The sequence below is a fragment of the Clarias gariepinus genome, chromosome 8 (assembly GCF_024256425.1).
Source record: "Clarias gariepinus isolate MV-2021 ecotype Netherlands chromosome 8, CGAR_prim_01v2, whole genome shotgun sequence".
NCBI lineage: Eukaryota > Metazoa > Chordata > Actinopteri > Siluriformes > Clariidae > Clarias > Clarias gariepinus.
Window position 1 is genome coordinate 28,538,719 of NC_071107.1, and position 17,610 is coordinate 28,556,328.

The window sequence follows — 17,610 nt, forward strand, 5'->3', positions numbered from 1 at the left end:
TTCTTCGTCCTGGTAAATTTGTGAATCGAATTAAAAGGTGAAGAAATAGGTACAAAGTACGAGAGATGGGGGTGGGGAGGGTGGGTGATTAATTGATTTATTGGGATTATTCTGCCACACTGACGTCAACATGTTTCTTTTTTAAAAATATTTTTATACATTACATTTATATCTGTTTGTAATCGTGGCGATGAAATGTTACCATTCCTCTACAGTCCTACAGGAAGAGTGCTAGAAACTATTCACACACTCTGTGGTGGAAGTAAATTATTTGCTAAGTTTGTTTAGAATTGAATTGTGAAATTCATGGAATCTACATCTAGGTATCATGATAATACTGTGTCGACTGGTTCCTGGTGATTCCCATCCCAAATATGTACATTTGTATGACTCCTCCTCACCACAGTCTGAAGACGACAGCAAATTCTTGGCTCAAACGTTTTTTGGGTGTGTAGTTGCAGAGTCTCAAACAACATGAAGTCACGCGCAACCACGTGTTTACAATTGCTCAATACTCGCTCAGAACTCTGGAAGCATTTGACGTGGTAAAATGTCACTGTTTCTTCATAATACTACAGGGGGCGCACTCTGAAATATTCCCACATACAGAATCACAACATTAATCAAATCGGCATCTAGACATCGTGATGATATCGTATCGGGGTGGTGACTAGTGATTCGTGTCCCTAACAAATCTAAATGTTGACAACACCGCAGGCCATAACGACACAGACTCTGTGTAAACTTGACACAGAACCATAAATCAGCCTTAAGGAAGCGCAGCAACTGTTCTTGAACTTAGTGCTGAAGAACACATTAGCGTATATATATAAAACAAACATGACAGCTTTTATAAAGATGTTATAAGGTTTCCAGTACTGTAAAAAAAGAACAGCTTGAACCCTGACGTTAAGAACCAGCACTACAAGACAGAACAGACTTCAATATTAATGAACCTATCATGTAACACACCGGGACGATTCCACCTCCTGGACTTCTGGTTGTGCACTGAAGGGTAGTTATACTTGGGGTACTGTGGGTCAGCGGTGGATCAGGGAGAAATTAATCAGCCAGTTAAATTGCTCAGTGGAGAGATCAGTCTATGTACATCAAGCTGATCACTCACCAGCTGCTCAGGACTAGCCCAGAGTGCAAGGACATGATGCTTCACAAGATGTGCTGTTTAACACAAAGTCAGCTCAGGCACCTCATCACCTGACATGATACGAGCAGAATGGAGACTCGTGTGATCCGGAAAGAAAATAAAAAGCCTATCAGGTTTCATGATGCTGGAGGTCAGCTGGAAACACACCATCATCCTCCTCCAGCTCCTTAAAAACCTGAACACTCCTCTCCTCATTCATCAGCTCACCCACGACTCTACACACTACTCCCGAGGTCAGATACTCTCCCTCTCACACAAACACACACACACACACACACATTCTGAGAATTATCCATTTAATTATGTGTGTAACTTTGCTAGCAAGCTAGTCATATCACAGGCTTTATAAGTTACAAGAATATATTTATTTATACATTACAAAAATAAGCAAAGCCTTTTGTGCTTTTTGTTTGTTTGCTTGCTTTTCGACACGAGCCACTTTCTAAGTACTGCCAGGACATAAAGTGTTATCTATTTAAATAAATAAGGCTAACTCACCTGACTGTAGTGCTGAGAGAGAGAGAGAGCGCGAGAGCGAGAGCGCGCAGGCTCGGCGTTAGCCGCTATGCTAGCTCCCAAACTGAGGCTCTGACAGAGCGATTCTCCGGCTCAGTGTGTTTTCAGGACGTCCTCTGCTAACGCCTCAAAGAGCACACACCTTGCAAAACCGGCACAGACCAAAGCAACAGTCGATATTATCCATTCCAGGCGACTCCCAAGTAATATTAGATTAAAAATATATATTTACATATAGAATAAACAGATAGACCAGCTGAGGTGAAGTTACGTCGAACCGCCTTAGCCTGAGATCCTGAGTGAGCTGAGCGGCCGGGTCGGGTTGCCAGAACTGTTGGGGAAAAATCCGCCCACGGGAAACAACAAAAGGCGGACACACAAAACAACACACGCCCAAAACAAACCTAAGTAATCAAGCACAGAGTTACACCAACCAGATCTTTTAACAAGATAAAGAAAATGTAAAGAATAAAACACTTATGGAGCACGCTGTTACAGGAAAATAATCAGCAACAGGGAAATGTTTCTGATGCAAAGCAGAGTTTCTGTTGTGTTTTATTATTCTTATACCACCGCAGCAATTTATCAGCGTTTGGCACAGTGGCGTGGTGGTTAGCACCTCGCATCAAAGACATGCAGATTAGGTTAATTGTCTTTCCCAAATTGCTCATAGTGTGTGAATTTATGTGTGAATATCGACTGGAGGTCCTACAATGGTCGTGTTTTTTTTATTTTTATTCATGATCGCCATTGGCCTCCACAGTCCTTAGGTGGACTACAGAGGTTCCCACATGGATGACTGGATGGCCTGAAGAAAAGAGTTTCTGGTGCTGTTTTTTATTGTTTTTATACCACCACAGCAACTTTTTGATTAACAGTTTAGTTCAAAAGCAGTGGATAGCACTGTGGCCTAGCACATGCCAGGGTCAAGGGTTCGATTCCCACCACAGGTCTGTGTGTATGGAGTATACATGTTCTCCTCGAGCTTGGTTGGTTTCCTCCCATAGTGCAATAGCATGCTGATTAGGGTCATAAAATCCTTTCAAATGGACTAAAATGTTAACAGTTAGCCTCCTAATTCGACATCAGGGTCTGACCTCACTAACGCTCTTGTTCATGAATGATCACAAATCCCCATAGCCACGCACCAAAATCTGGTGAAAATCACTCACAGGACAGTACGTGTTCTTATAATAGTAAAGGGGTAATAAAGGTGGAATAAAATATTTATCACATACAGAATGAGCATCAGGTATCTACAAACGTTTAGCCATATAATGTAGTTATAACTAAAATGTAGTTATTGCGAGATGTCCATAAGACAATATAGGTCCTGATATACCTTACACCCTAGCAGCTATAAATCAGCATTTCCTCACTAGCATCTTTTAAATTCTCATTTTGGAATTAATAAACCGACCAATCAAAAACAAATAAACCAACAATAAAACCCAAGGACTACCAGAGAGACTTTTCTATTGAAGAAAACTTTACAAACTGTTACAAAGTGCTGACACCAGAGACTTTTAACTTTTTCTTAAAGAAAACTTGAATACATCAGTGGGTCTTCATCTATGCCACTTCTAAGGAATAGTTTAGTGTCAAACTGGTCACATATGCATTCATTCTACGGCATGTAAAAACATATTAAAGTAAAATATATAAACATAACTATAAGGCTAGAGTCAGGTGAGAGATTGCGTAATGCATGATTTAGGCGTCGAAACGGCGGTTATGGCAACACTGAAGCCTGTCAGGAGATATGAGCTCAGCTGCATCAGTGCAGTGGAACAGCTGGTCACCGAGCTCACAACCAGCTCTCATTGCCTCCTAGTGGTCATATACAGTATAAAAGATTTAACGTGACAATTATAGTCTATTTTATATTTATTATTATTTTATATTTAACCAATAATTATGCCACATTTTAAAATTTGTATAACTTTCAATTACATTTTTTAACAATTTATTTTATAATTTATTTTTTAAATCTATCAATATTTTAGAATTCATGCTGAAGGGTTTATTAAAAAAAAAAAGTACAAAAAAAAAAAAAAAAAAACAAGTACAGTGCCCAAGGGCCCAACATCAAAGACAATGTTTGTTCAATAACTGGATATAAAAAAATATGTAATATTCTGGTCAATATTATTAGTCAGGATTATATACAGTATGTAATATGAAGCCCGATGAGCACTGATAGAAAGCCCCCTCCTCAAAAGCTAGACAGAAAGCCCCTGAATTCCCAAAGAAGAATTCAGTTTCACATTATGACCATTTTGTCAATATATGAGAATTAATCTATGCTGACCTTAATCACTCAACAGAGAAGTTGTTTTGTCACAATAATGTCATAATATAATTTCTGTTAATCAGCTTATGACTATGAAATAAATATAAATAAAAATATGCAATTACAGCAGAAAGATCATAATGGATTCAATAAACAAAGATTTTTTTTAATGAAACAGAAACATTGTATCATTTAATGATTATGCTTTGTGCGACTTCAGCATTTGCACAACAAGAGGCTTAATTTGGGGCAACAACTAAATGCATTATTTATACATGTGTTTATACTTCTTTAAAAATAATTGAAATAATAAGAATATACTGTTTCTTTGTACATGTGCATGATGATTGTATATAGAGGAGGAAACCTAAGTTAACTGATATATAAATAATTAATAAATAATCTAAATGTGTTGCCTGTGGAAGAGTCGGATCTTTGGATAAACGATAGATTTTTATAACAAGAACAATGCAAAGGTATCAATGTTATTTTTCTAGGAATGATTTAAGTGGTAGATACAATATGTACCATTACGAACAATTATATAGAGAGCATGTAAAATATTGTATACAATTTTAAAATTTAACTAGTTTATTAGTTATATTTACAATTAACGAATAATTATAAATATGTAAAATTATAAAAATGTTATAATATTAGTTATAATTATAACTATATACGTTTCCACATGTATACACAACCATTATGTACATGTACATAGAAACAGTATATTCTTATTATTTTACACTATTTATTTTACCTCATTAATGCACCTTAAATTGCAAACAGTGTATAAATTTTTTTAACTCCACCCTTTTCTCATTGTGATTTTTGCTTGTTGCTTACTTGCTGTATAATCTGTTTCCCTTTGGCAATAATAAATACTCACACTTACACTACTTATTTATTGTTGTTTTTTAACTAATGATTTTCTTGCACAAGGACGCGTATGAGCTCATGGCGAAAATGCTAATGTTTACTTAAAGTCTTGGCCCTGAAAACGGCGACGAGTCGTTTGGAAGTTCAAAGAGTCGATTCTTATCAGTGAACTGAACCGACTCAGCGTCCTATACCCATATATGGTAATGTCGCGTCACGCGGTTTAGTCACGTGGGGATTTTCAGGTTACAGAATGAAGCCTAAAATAGATGCAGAAAATTGTGCAAAAGACAGTTCCTTATCTGGTGTCGGATGTTTCATGCAGGGTCTGTTGTTGTGCGCTTGAGGATATTTTATTTTATCCCATAATTCCATGCTTTGTTTACGAACCTCAAATCAGTCCATGCAGCACGAACCTGTCGCGCGCGCATCTCGTCTGTGTGTTTTTGTCCGGATGCGGAAACAGTGAAGCGGCGAGATAGTGTGTCGTTAAACCAACATACAGGATGAAGTTTGTAATAAAACGGTTGACTATATCTATTATAAATAAACATACAGGTGTATAGATATTAGATATATAGTAGCGGTGTTTGGCAGCAGGTTGTTCCAGGAGCATGCACTCGATTGTGGAGGTTAAAGGTGTGAAAGCTGGATACCGGTGTGGATACTGTAGCAGCTCGGGGGGCAAAGTGTCATTTGGTAAGTAAATGTAAAGGTGAATTTCCTTCTTGATGCACTTCAGAATTCTAAAATGGTGCATTTGATCATGAGGAGTTCTCATGCTCCCAGTAGACACATGATGTTTCCCAGAATCTGGTTCTCCTGTTGGTCCTGATTCAGGAAAGGTTTTACACCTTTATTTTTGTGTTTTAGTTAATAAAGTTAGTTTTGTCTTCTAAACGTCCCCCATGGATGTACAGTATGGAACCATTTTTTTTTTTTTTTTGGTGTGGACAAACATTTCCCATAGAATCCACTGTGATTAATATTTCCCAGTAGAGAAGCAAGAATGGTTGCATGTTTTCCAAAATCAACGTTCATTGATTTAATAGTACACCACAACATAATTCAACCTTTGACTCTGATTGGTCCAAAAGGTGTTGATTAATATGCTGTAACACCTGATGGTCAGTCCAGTCCAGTCCAAGTTTATGCCTTTTTTCTGATTAGTCTCAATAACAAGTGTGTTTCGTATGGCCACACATCTGTTTAGTCCCAGTTCTCATTGCATTGTACGTGTATGGAAATGTTCTTACTTTCACTATTAAATATAGCCTTGGTTTATACTGTAGTTTTTTTTTTACCATGCAACTTCACCAAGTGTTTAAGCAATCTCCATTTCTGAGTTTTTAAAAAGGTGATGGTTCAGTGCTGTCCTTTCGGGTTTTGCTAATATTTTAAAGGGTTCTTAACCCAGTTCCAGTAATTTCAAATCCGCTTAGTTGTTTTCTTTTTCTTGTTGCAGCCCAGTAATTTGACCCTTGACTTATTTTTGGCCAAGCAGTTTATATTAATTACCTAGGGTTTTAACAGTACATAAAAACATTTTATTCAGTAATAAAGTAAGTAAGTAAGTAATTAAGGTTCAATAAGTACCTTGGTTTTAAAGGCATGGTTTGGAACTTTTCATTATTATGATAAACTGGTCATGAATGCACAAAAAAGGCACATACCGTTGGATAGTAGGATAGTAACAGGACCACCTACAGCGAACTAGTTAAACAATTGTTTAAAAATAAGGGCTATTTAAAGGATATTAATTATTGTTTGCACTATTCGCAATAGCTAGCATGATACCTATTTTTGCACAACATAATGAACCCCTCTCCCTCAACAAAGAAAATGGGAATCATGTCTTTCATTTCTTACAGGACTGATAAGTCAACTCAGACTATGCTCTTTAATCACAACAAAAAGTGGAGCAATGGAAAAAACTAAACATTTAGCATATTTTGTCCAAACCCTTGCTTAGTCGATATACAATTCTTCTTTATAGAACTGTTGTATAAAAGCAACATCGCACTTACAATCATGCATTTATACCAATTACTTACCAATTAGCTTAGTTATTTTTGAGTTCATTGATCATATCTTAATAGTGATGCTAGGCAGAGCTGCTTACCAAAGTTTTAGATAGTTAGATGTACAGTAGGTAGTTAGAAAGTACTTAAAAAATGATCACTCAGTAGTTTACAATACATTATGGAAATATTCTTTGTTGTATTAAATCTACCTTTTACCAAATATAATGCTCACTCATCTGTTTCATTATCACTGTACTTTACTGTATATTATTATGCTGTACTAGATGTCCGCACAACTGTATTCGCATACTCACATGTGCATTGCACACTCATAAGCATGTTTAAAAAAACATGCAACGTCATCTGTTGAATTTTGGAATGAACAAAATTTTTACCGCGTTACCGTGAAGTGCGCGGAATGAAGGTGTGAGATTGCGCTTAACTAGGTTTCACTTGCACACTCATAAGCGCATATACAAATGTACAGCACAATCTGTTGAATATTGAGATGAACTAATGATTTTTACAAGTTGATTTTTTAATGATATAAAAGCGTTTTTCCATCTAAATTTGAAAGTAGCATATCTTCTCTTCCTGTGGGACGATTGCGATAAAACATTATTGCGATTGCAAATCAACATCTACAGTATAAGTTACCTCAAACTCGACCAAATACACCTGTGAAATCCCCATTTATATTTGTTCAGTTGATTTTACCTGATGCTTGCACAAACAAACAGACAAAAATTCCATCCATTCCAAAAAACATCTTGATGTGTTCTATTACTCATCTAACGTCCTACCAAATTATTTTTTCGCAACTATCTTTAATGTACAGACAGGTTTATTATATGTGTAGATGATAAAAGTAGAGCTAACTTGCAATCTTTTAGTCAGAAGTTTTTTTTTTTTTTAAGCATTATAATTATAATTTATTATAATAATTATAATTGCATTCACTCAAAATGGCAAGTTTTCCCTTTTTCTTCTAATTGTTTGTGTTTCCTTTGTTTGATTTTCAGGTAAATACTTGCCTACTCTGTTCATGATGCGGACCATTAAGTTGTTAAAATAAGAAATATTGTTCTTATTAAGTTCTAATTCTATGTTTCCTTGGAATAAAATCAATCTCCTCACAGTTATATATCACACTCATGTTTGTGCTGTTGTGCTGGAATATCAGCCTGCCTGGGTCGTAGACATGAGGACATGTGGTCGAAGGCGAGAATGCAAAATTGCTTTAATACAACAGTTTTACAAACATCATTTATTATCAACAGATTATGATTTGATTCTTTATTTAACCAGTTATTTTGCTCCGACAAGACATATGCTTCCATGCCTTTGGGAACTAACTAACCGCTACTGACGGGGCTAGTGAAATCCAGGATCTCAAAATATTAGAATATTTAATTTTCAATTTATTATTAATTTATTTAATATTTAATTTTCAACATCAACCAGGAGATTTTCAAACATTTCATCCATTTGTCTGCTGACAAGGTGTATGAAGATGCTGATCCCCTTTTACAGCAGCACTTAGCATTTGTCCATAGTGCCACAACTACCACTGATTGTTTTGTTGACCATGGCATTCCTGTGCTTGATTGGCCATCCAACTTGCTTGACCTGAACCTCATATTGTCTGGAGGAACAAGATAAACACCTGACCCAACAATACAGACGAGCCGAAGGCTGCTATCAAAGCAATCTGGTCTACAATAACGTCTCAGTGTCACAGCCTGATCGCCCCCATGTTGCATTAATGCAGTAATTCATGCTAAAGGAACTTTGACCAAGGATTGAGTGCGTAAATTAACATATTGTAGCAGAATTCTTTATTGTAAATACTGTTTTGAATGATCCTACAAAATATTATAATATTTTGAGTACAATAATCAACGGATTAGAAAAGGCTTGGAATGTTTCATGTTACATGTAATTTATAAAAGGTACACAAGAATTTCATTCTTTAAATTAAATTCTTTAAATTACAAAAAAAAAAAAACTTTTTTCTAAGATTCTAATTTTTGACATGCATTGATCAGAGAAATGTGGAATTATTCTTATAGGTACAAACACTGAACATAACCTGGAACACTCGAAAACAATGGGTAGATGTTCAGTCTCAACACAGAAATATTGTGCCACTTGGTGGTGCTAAAGTGGATTAGTTTACATACCACTAGTTCTACGATTACTGCTACTCCTATTAATCACTGCAACAACTATTAATATTATGATTATTGTTATTAATGTTGCTGTTGTTATTTGCAGTATAACCACCTACATATAGGTTTGTGTAGAAGTACTTTGGCAAAAGATCCTTGAACATATTTCCCAAGGTTTCCAGGTTTGTCCAAAACATTTTTAAGTGTTGGGAAACATTATGGTCTTTGAGCATTTGGTAACTCATTCTCTAAAATGTACGAGTGTGAGTCAAAAATTATCCACACTGAAAGATTTTCCTCGTTTTTCAATACAAATTGTTGATCTGTCAACAAACTTATTTATTCCCTCATTAAAAAGCTGTGAGCCACGAATGCACTGCTGTTTTCACTTTTTCATCAGAACTGAATCTTTGTCCTTGTAGGGCTGCTTTCAAAGGACCAGACAGTTGAAAGTCCGAGATCAGGACTATAGGAAGGATGCTTTAAATGTGTTTACATGCACTGTCATGCTAAATCACAATGGCCTGGGATAGAAGTCCTTTAAAGTTTAGGCTTCAGCTATTTAATAAGCATTCAATAACCTTTTTTTTAATAATGACCCAATACTGATCCTTAAGAATCCCAGGAGACTGTATGCATTGATTAATTTTTCAGCTGAAGGTTGACCTTTGAACTTTTTCTTGACCGCTGATTAGTGATGTTTCCATTCTGTATTCTGCTGTTTACTCTCAGGCTCTTAGTGATGAATCCATGTCTCGTCACCAATAATAATTCTTTTAAAGAGACCTGTGGGAACCCAAAAGAAACCCACAAAGCACATGTGCAAGCTCAAACCAGTCGAGATTCGAACCTCAACGCTGGATGTCAGTGCCTCCATGGCAACAAATTAAAGATAAAAGTCTGCACTTTCAAGCTCACTGACTCACTCACTTATCATCTATACCACTTTATTCTGTACACAGGATCATGGGGGGGGGTCTGGAGCCTATCTCGGGATACTTAGGGCACGAGGCGGGGTACACCCATCGCAGGAAACACACACATATTGTAAACACACACTAAGGGCAATTTGGGAACTCAAATGAGCCTAATCTGCATGTCTTTTGACTGTGGGTGGAGTACACTGAGGAAACCCACCAAGCACGAGGAGAACACGCAAACTCTATGCACACAGAGACGTGAATCGATCCTGGCTGGGAATCGAACCCGGAACCTGGAAGTGCAAGGCGACAGTGCTAACCACCAAGCCACCATGCAGCATTTATTAATTGCAAGATATTATAGTAAACAGACATATTGTAATTTAAATATTTATGGACCTGACTGGATGTAGAAAAGGCTGATCTGTGATTGTCGCATGTTCTTTACGAACTGAAAGATGAGTTTGTGATGCTGTTGTGTGAAAGAGGCCATTAGATCATTAGGTCATTTATTCATTTGTTTGAAAAACTGCTTTGTAAGCAGTGCCAGTAAGCTCCTTTTAAACATCTGTTCGTATTTAAGACTTGAAGATTTGGAAAGCTATAATTTTAGCTAAAATTATAAAAGTTCTGTAAGGGGTTGTAGCATGAGAACGCTCCAATCTGGCAACCCTGTGTGTGATTAGCATTAGCAGACGGAAGGCAGAGCGGGGAGGTTTCAGACGAGCGACATGGCTGCTGGTGGATCTCTCAGTATAGTGGAGTATTTCGGGGGAGACGATGGACACCGCTGTGGTTACTGTAAAAATGAAACCGGCAATTTTTCTCACGGTGAGTGACACCGCGTTAAACCGAGCGGGTGGAACTCACATCCGGACCTGTACCGGTGCTTTATCAAACTAACATATCCACAACTTGTTTTTTGCTCCGATAATGTGTTTGGAAAACTTCATAAATATCACCTAAACCAGTCAAATCCTGGATCTTTTAAATTTTGTTGAGAATCAGATGTTATGGTCATAGGTTATTAGCTATCAGCTGTGAGCTGATGCTAACTGGATGTAGCTGATTAGCATGGCAGCTAAACTTACAGTCCTTTTTTTTTAAACATTAGTGTTTCTGTAGAATGTTATGTAGATTGGTTCAGTTATGATGTTGTTAGTATTAGTTATCCATTATCGAGTATAGAGTAGGTTATCTAGCATTAGCTTTGAGAGAATTAGCATCTTTACTGACATTTAATTGTCAGTTATAAAGAAAATAACCCACAGCGACACTGGTGGCTGTTGCTGGTATTGCATGTAAAGGCTAAATTGCATTATAAACAGTTAGTCCGACACAGGGGTAGCTGCAGCTCGGAGTAATGGGCGTGTCGAAAGGTAGGGGGCGTGTCGAAAGGTAGGGGGCGTGTCGAAAGCTCTTCATGATTGGTTGCACAAGTTGCCTGTTTAAAGGCTATGTTACGACCTCTATCGGAATCATAACAGGCTAATATGAAACGCTATTGTTCTTTCTAATGCGTTTAAGTAATGCAGCCAACGTAATCCTTCATATTAAAATTCCATTCTTTTCCTGTAAAATATCAATATTACAAATAGTCCTTTCTAAACATTCTACTGCGTTGTCACTGGTTACTGACGTCATCCTCGCGCGTTTGAGTCAGGGTCGTGGCTAAAAGGGATAGATATAGCTTCGATCGGAAACTAACAATGAAATGAATTGTTATACCTATTGTATCATTTTTCACGTCTAAAACTAATCCTTTCTGTAATACAAAAAGTTTTATTGTTGTATAGTGAGAGAAAAAAAAACGTTGTATTCCTTCTAGCCTTAACCGTATTAAACCCATAATCAAAATCAAATTACAATTATTTAAAAGAATATAGTACCACAAGCTGTTCAATTTTTTTTTAATGTAATTTTAATATTTTTGGAATACTATTAACTTTGTATTGCTTAAACAAGCCAAAAAAAGTTACAGAATTAGTCATTCAGAATGTTTTGAACTGACAGTTGTTTTCTGTAGTTTTACTAAAACTGCATAAAAACTAAAAACATTCTTGTTTATACTGTTTTGTTCACCATTTTTTATACTGTTTTATATTGCTCCTTAAAATGTTACTTTACTCAACTAAAATAAGCACACTTGCACTATTCTTATTGCACTGTTCCATTTTTCACCATATCAGCCTTCTACGTGGTAAACTGTCTCTTTTTGCAGAACAGTAACTCAATTATCTTACCTCTGTTGTTCTCCAAGTTCTCCAGTGTTATTTAAGGTTTTTTAAAGTTTATTTGACATTGCCTGATAAGGACAAATATTAGATTAGATTATATTCAACTTTATTGTCATTACACATGTACAAGGCAATGAAATGCAGTTTAGGTCTAACCAGAAGTGCAATTAGCAGAAAGTGCAGGATAAAGGTATAAAGTCTAAGTACACTTAAGAAGGATATGTGCAGGGAGAAGCTATAGGTAACTATTACAGAAGGATATTATACAAATTGCTGGTAACTATACTTATAAATTTACAATGGATGAGCCGTATATACAGGTTGTTATTAACTGTAGTCAGAAATTTGCAAATAGATATGAACATAATGTGCAGGATATTATGTAAGCATAGTATACATATTGCAAGTAACTATAATTATAAATTTACAGTGGGTGGTCAATATATACAAGTTGGTATGAACTGTAGACAGGAATTTACAAATAGATATGAGCATAATGTAAAATGTATAATGTAATAGTTCAACATCACAATAAAGAGGAGGATGGGTACAGTTTAGTAACCTTCAAAGTGGCACTTATTCAGTAAACAGACAATTTTAGCCAATAAAACATTTTATTTAGAGACAGAGCTGCTCCGTTTAAGAGTGTACTCCACCCAACCTGTACACTCAATCTGCTCATTCATTCATTTATTTATGCTGTAGTAGCAGTCCATGGAACAGAATCCTTCAAACTCTCGGTCAGAATAAAATGACGAGGCCTAAAACATTTCACGAGGCCTAAAAACATCTGTAGCGCAAAACGGACACCGATACAAACTGCCAACCCTTACTTCGAGGGAAAACCTGTCTGTGTTTCGTCTCACAGTAATATGTGTCTGTCGACAACAATTAAACAAACAATTAATTGACGAAAATAAAGAAAAAATTAATTTATATTGACTAACCACACCCAGCCTTACCGCCGACATGTTCTTCCACGCTAAAATAAAGGTACTTGCATATAAATAGGATTACCGCTGATTGGCCAACGCAGAAGCTCCTTTCACCAATGAGAGAGCTTTCGACACGCCCCCTACCTTTCGGGCACGCTGATTGGCCAACGCAGAAGCTCTATTCACCAATGAGAAACCTTTTGACACGCCCCTACCTTTTGGCACGCCCCTACCTTTTGGCACGCCCCTACCTTTCGGCACACCCCCTACCTTTTGACACGCCCCCTACCTTTCAGCACGCTGATTTGCCAATGCAAAAGCTCCATTCACCCACCAGTTTCTTTTAACATACTCTCTACCCTTCGGCACGCCCCGACCTTTCGGCACGCCTTATTGCTCCAGCCTGCAGTTATCCCTACTTGGTTAGTCCCTGATCCAGTGATCTGATTAGACTAGAGGCATTCTAGGAGTGCTGATAATGAATAGTAACAGCACTGGGACGTTTAACTTTATAAATCACTCAGCGTCCCATGTGTTCTACAATTGTTAACTCTTATCTCGGCTTCAGAGTGGGTTAAACTAGGTCTGTATGATACGCAGTACTGAGGAGAGAGCAGTTTTGCTCTAAAACCCACATTCAGAATGAATCACAGACGCTCTTTTAGTACAAATGTTATGTCATTTTAAACAACACTTTGTCTACTTAATAATCGCTCCGAGTTGCCTCTGTGCTTTTATTTACGCCTAAGCTGAGCTAGAAAAAGAAATAGCTTCTAACACAAGGCTGAATTCCAAATCTATCTGGAACCCCTAATCTGGGGTGCTACTTAATGTATTGAACAAGTGATTGTACACCCTAGTGCACTAGATTTCCATTTAATACTGTTTGGGATTTACCCCTGAAACTGGAATTTAGAGGAGCTGATATTGTAAAGCAGAATACAGTGGCACCTCAGCATACCTCGTAAACTTTGTAATTCAAAACCCATTTTTACATACGTAAAAAGGTAAATGCAGATAATCTGTTCCAGGCACCCACAAATATTACCAAATTCACCCATATCCAAGACTATAATTACATTTTGCATATAAAAACAATCAAAACATCTAAATCAAGACACGTATATTAAGTAATAAATGTACTAAATAGACATTGAGCCTTTATTACATTTATGATTCCTCTTAACATCAGCTACTTTAAAAACAAAACTGAAGGCGGCTCCATTTTGTCCTTGCTGATGTGCTTCATAACATTCTTGGGACCCATGGTGCTATGTCCTCACTAAATCTAGCACAAAATGCAAAAAACATACAAAAACTTGCTTTGCTTGGCTTTTCACTGACGCACACAAATTTTGACTGGCTGCCAAACACACACGACCAAACGTGTGCCAAACCGGAAGTATGTGTGACCGGCTCAGTCACTTGTATGCTGAAAATACTTCGCATGCTGAGGCAAATTTCTTGCAATATTTTAGTCCTATGGCAAAAATTCATATGCCGAGGTACCACTGAAAGCAGAAATATAAAGAGAAATTTCAGAGATTAACTTTAGAAACTCTCCACCACCTCCATGTTTTATTTTCCTCACCTTTAAGCTACATAATACTAGTAAATATTCAAAACCACTTTTACCCAGCTGTTAATTACACTGTCGGTTTCCAACTATATTTGTTGGCAGAGCAATATAACTGGTTAAATTAACAAACAAATCATAACAATAATATTAATAAACTCTTTTATAAAAGCAATATTACACTTGAGGTCATGCTGTTGTGCTGGTGTTGACCAAGACTAGACTTGACAGCAGAAGTATTCATGTATATATTACTTGTTTAAGAATCATCACTCGTGCAAAGTGCGTGCCTGATGCGACTATTTTGACGCGAACAGACAGCTGGGATCACGAAATGAACGATAAGAGTAAAAGCAGAAATGCAGAAGGTACTCTGACTCCCATCTATGCCAATAAAAGTATTCATTAATTGACAACAATAAACGATCGCTAAAGCATTTATGTGTGGTGTGCGGTTGTGTGCTCTCCTCTGTTCATTTTCTTTGCCATTTCTTTTGCCATATGGCCTTCTTTAAGATGTTTTTCACCGTTTGAAATGTTTTACTGCGGCTAAGAGTCTCATTACCGGCATGAAGTCTGCTTGATGTCTTCTGTAAATATCTAATGGTTTAACTCCTTCATTTATGAGAGAATTTTATCATCAGTCCTGGTCTCACTTGAACATTCTCTTATTAATGTATTAACATTAGTTGTTCTTACTTGTGTAATGTGTCCAAACCCTACTGTAGAACTGTGTATCTATTTATTACCCTTCCCCAAAACCTAAAATTGGTACAGACACTAGCAGAACCACACAGTTTACCTGTAATCAAAAAACAATGTGCGTTAAAAAACAACTTGATGAAAAAACTGTAAAATCTTGAACGCTAGCAGTGTTGATCCATGATTGTGTGATTTATTCCTGTTATTCGATGGTGTTCTTGAATAGATGCAAATGTAACTTGAATGAAGCTTTAGATTGTTCGGTCTGTTTTTACATAATAAGTCAGTTAGATGTGTTCTTGTTGTTACAAAGAAAACAAGACAACAAAGGCACTATTGACTGTTCTTGTAAATCAGCATGCAGCAAATTTCACTTGTTCCAGAGTTATCACTTGGCTTTCAAGCAGCTGAATGATCCATTGTGCAGCTTAAAAATGGTACTGTTGTTAATGCATCATGGAACATTATTACTTTACTGTGAGACTTTAGAGTGAAGGAACAAAGGAATGAAGGGGGTCAAAGTGCATAATCCTTCAGGCTGATTAAATTGCCCATTGTACTGACCGCTACAGCTATAGTAATAGCTACAGTAATATATACTTTAGTACTTTAGCTCTGCATTAAGGCTACTGAACTAAAAAGCATGTCAAAATTTTCAATACTTTTAATGTATTGCACTTAATACATAACTCATGGTACATTGATATGCGAAAAAAAAACAACAACAATCTCTCCATGTTCATCATGGCCATGCACGGTTCATGTTCTGCAAATCAGCATTCTATTAATTCACTGTGCACCAGAGCTGCCAGTCTGCACATAGAGTTGAAATTTATAGAAACTCAGGTCATGTGATCACCCTCCTTTACTGAGAGGCTCCCAGGGCTTGTGAAGATGGGTACCTCTGGATCACAAAGATTAACATGCATCGTTACACAGTTACAGAATAATTCAAATTCAAATTTTATTTGTCACATACACAGTCATACACAGTGCGATATGCAGTGAAATGCTTAATAATGCATAATGTTTTTATGATTAAAAAAGAGCTCTTTGTTAGCTTTCACATAACATAAAAAGCTGCAGAAATTGGCCATTTGAACTTGCTTTGGAGCTCAGCTGAAGTCTGCTACAGAGCTCAGTGTGTTTCACTGGATAATTTCAGAACCTTTGTTTATTCGGTTAAAGTTGGAGAGAGTAGTTCTACATTTATTTCGCTGTTTTAAAGATTTTAAAAAAGAGCTTGGATATATTCCCGGGTTTAAAACAGAATTTTAAAGTTTAGAATTTTCAGGAAAAAGGTTTTTTTTCTCACAGACATTTGCAAATTCAAACATTAAAACAATAAAACCTTAGACTTTTTAATTTTGCAGTCGCCAATTTTTCAAGAAAAATACTTAAAAATGTAGAAAAAAAAAACAAACCTCAATTTTTAAGTTTCAAACCCAGAATTATCAATTTTGAAGTCACAAATTTACGAGGAAAAAAAACACCCAAAACCTACCAAGTTCATTTAAATGTAAACTTATATGATGCCGCCATATTCCTATAGCACATCCTCACCAAGTTACTGTACGTCATTCTGGTTATACCTGGGCTCCTTTAAAGTGGATGTCTTCTTCCTTGATTAAAAAAAAAGGGGATTTTTCTTTACAATAATAAACCTCCAATACTAAACATTTTATTTTGGATTTATTTGTGTTTATGCAGAAAAAAATGCACATAGTTTTGCATTGTTTATGATTAGTGATTGTTTAGTATAACAACCTTTCCTAATTAGAAAGCTTGCTCGACATTTTGATCAGATTTGAGGGAGAAAAACAACATAGAAGAAAAAAAAAAAAGATCTGACAAATCGGATATAATTTAGCGGTTTCTCCCTGCTTCAGATTCGATTTACAGCCATCCTGATGGATCACAGGAGCAGGGTACTCAGATCAGGACGTGCACTTTTCTAGTTTTAAGCCATGTTTAGACTTGAAAAAGCTTATTAGGATTGTTTTATATTAAAACATTTATTTTTTATGTTTTTTTTTTTTTTTTAAACACATGAATACTGCTTTTATATACTGTACATCACCCAGTCCAAAAGTTTATAGTGTATTATAAATTTTGTTAGAAAGACAAAACAAAACAAACACCAAAACCTCATCTAAGAAACTACGGTTATAGCAGCTAATCTATCAGTTTCT

The 17,610-nt window shown here is 36.4% G+C and overlaps 2 protein-coding genes across 7 annotated transcripts in view; one reads left to right on the plus strand and one right to left on the minus strand.

Annotated features, from left to right (window-relative positions):
• tmem63ba (transmembrane protein 63Ba) overlaps positions 1 to 1,971 on the minus strand; it is a 40,335-nt gene extending 38,364 nt beyond the window's left edge. For all 3 annotated transcript variants that reach the window (XM_053502223.1, XM_053502222.1, XM_053502220.1), the window contains exon 1: positions 1,664 to 1,971. The gene's annotated coding sequence lies outside the window, so the exon portion shown is untranslated. The remainder of the gene's footprint in view (positions 1 to 1,663) is intronic.
• A 3,312-nt stretch (positions 1,972 to 5,283) lies between these two features.
• Positions 5,284 to 17,610, plus strand: part of LOC128529454 (arginyl-tRNA--protein transferase 1) — an 86,174-nt gene continuing 73,847 nt past the window's right edge. For 3 of the 4 annotated variants that reach the window (XM_053502964.1, XM_053502963.1, XM_053502966.1), the window contains exon 1: positions 10,668 to 10,799. In XM_053502964.1, the coding sequence (XP_053358939.1) occupies positions 10,700 to 10,799 (100 nt within the window). In that variant the 5' untranslated portion in view covers positions 10,668 to 10,699. Of the gene's footprint in view, positions 5,553 to 10,667; positions 10,800 to 17,610 lie in introns of those variants that run through there. The other variant, XM_053502965.1, reaches the window with a different exon arrangement.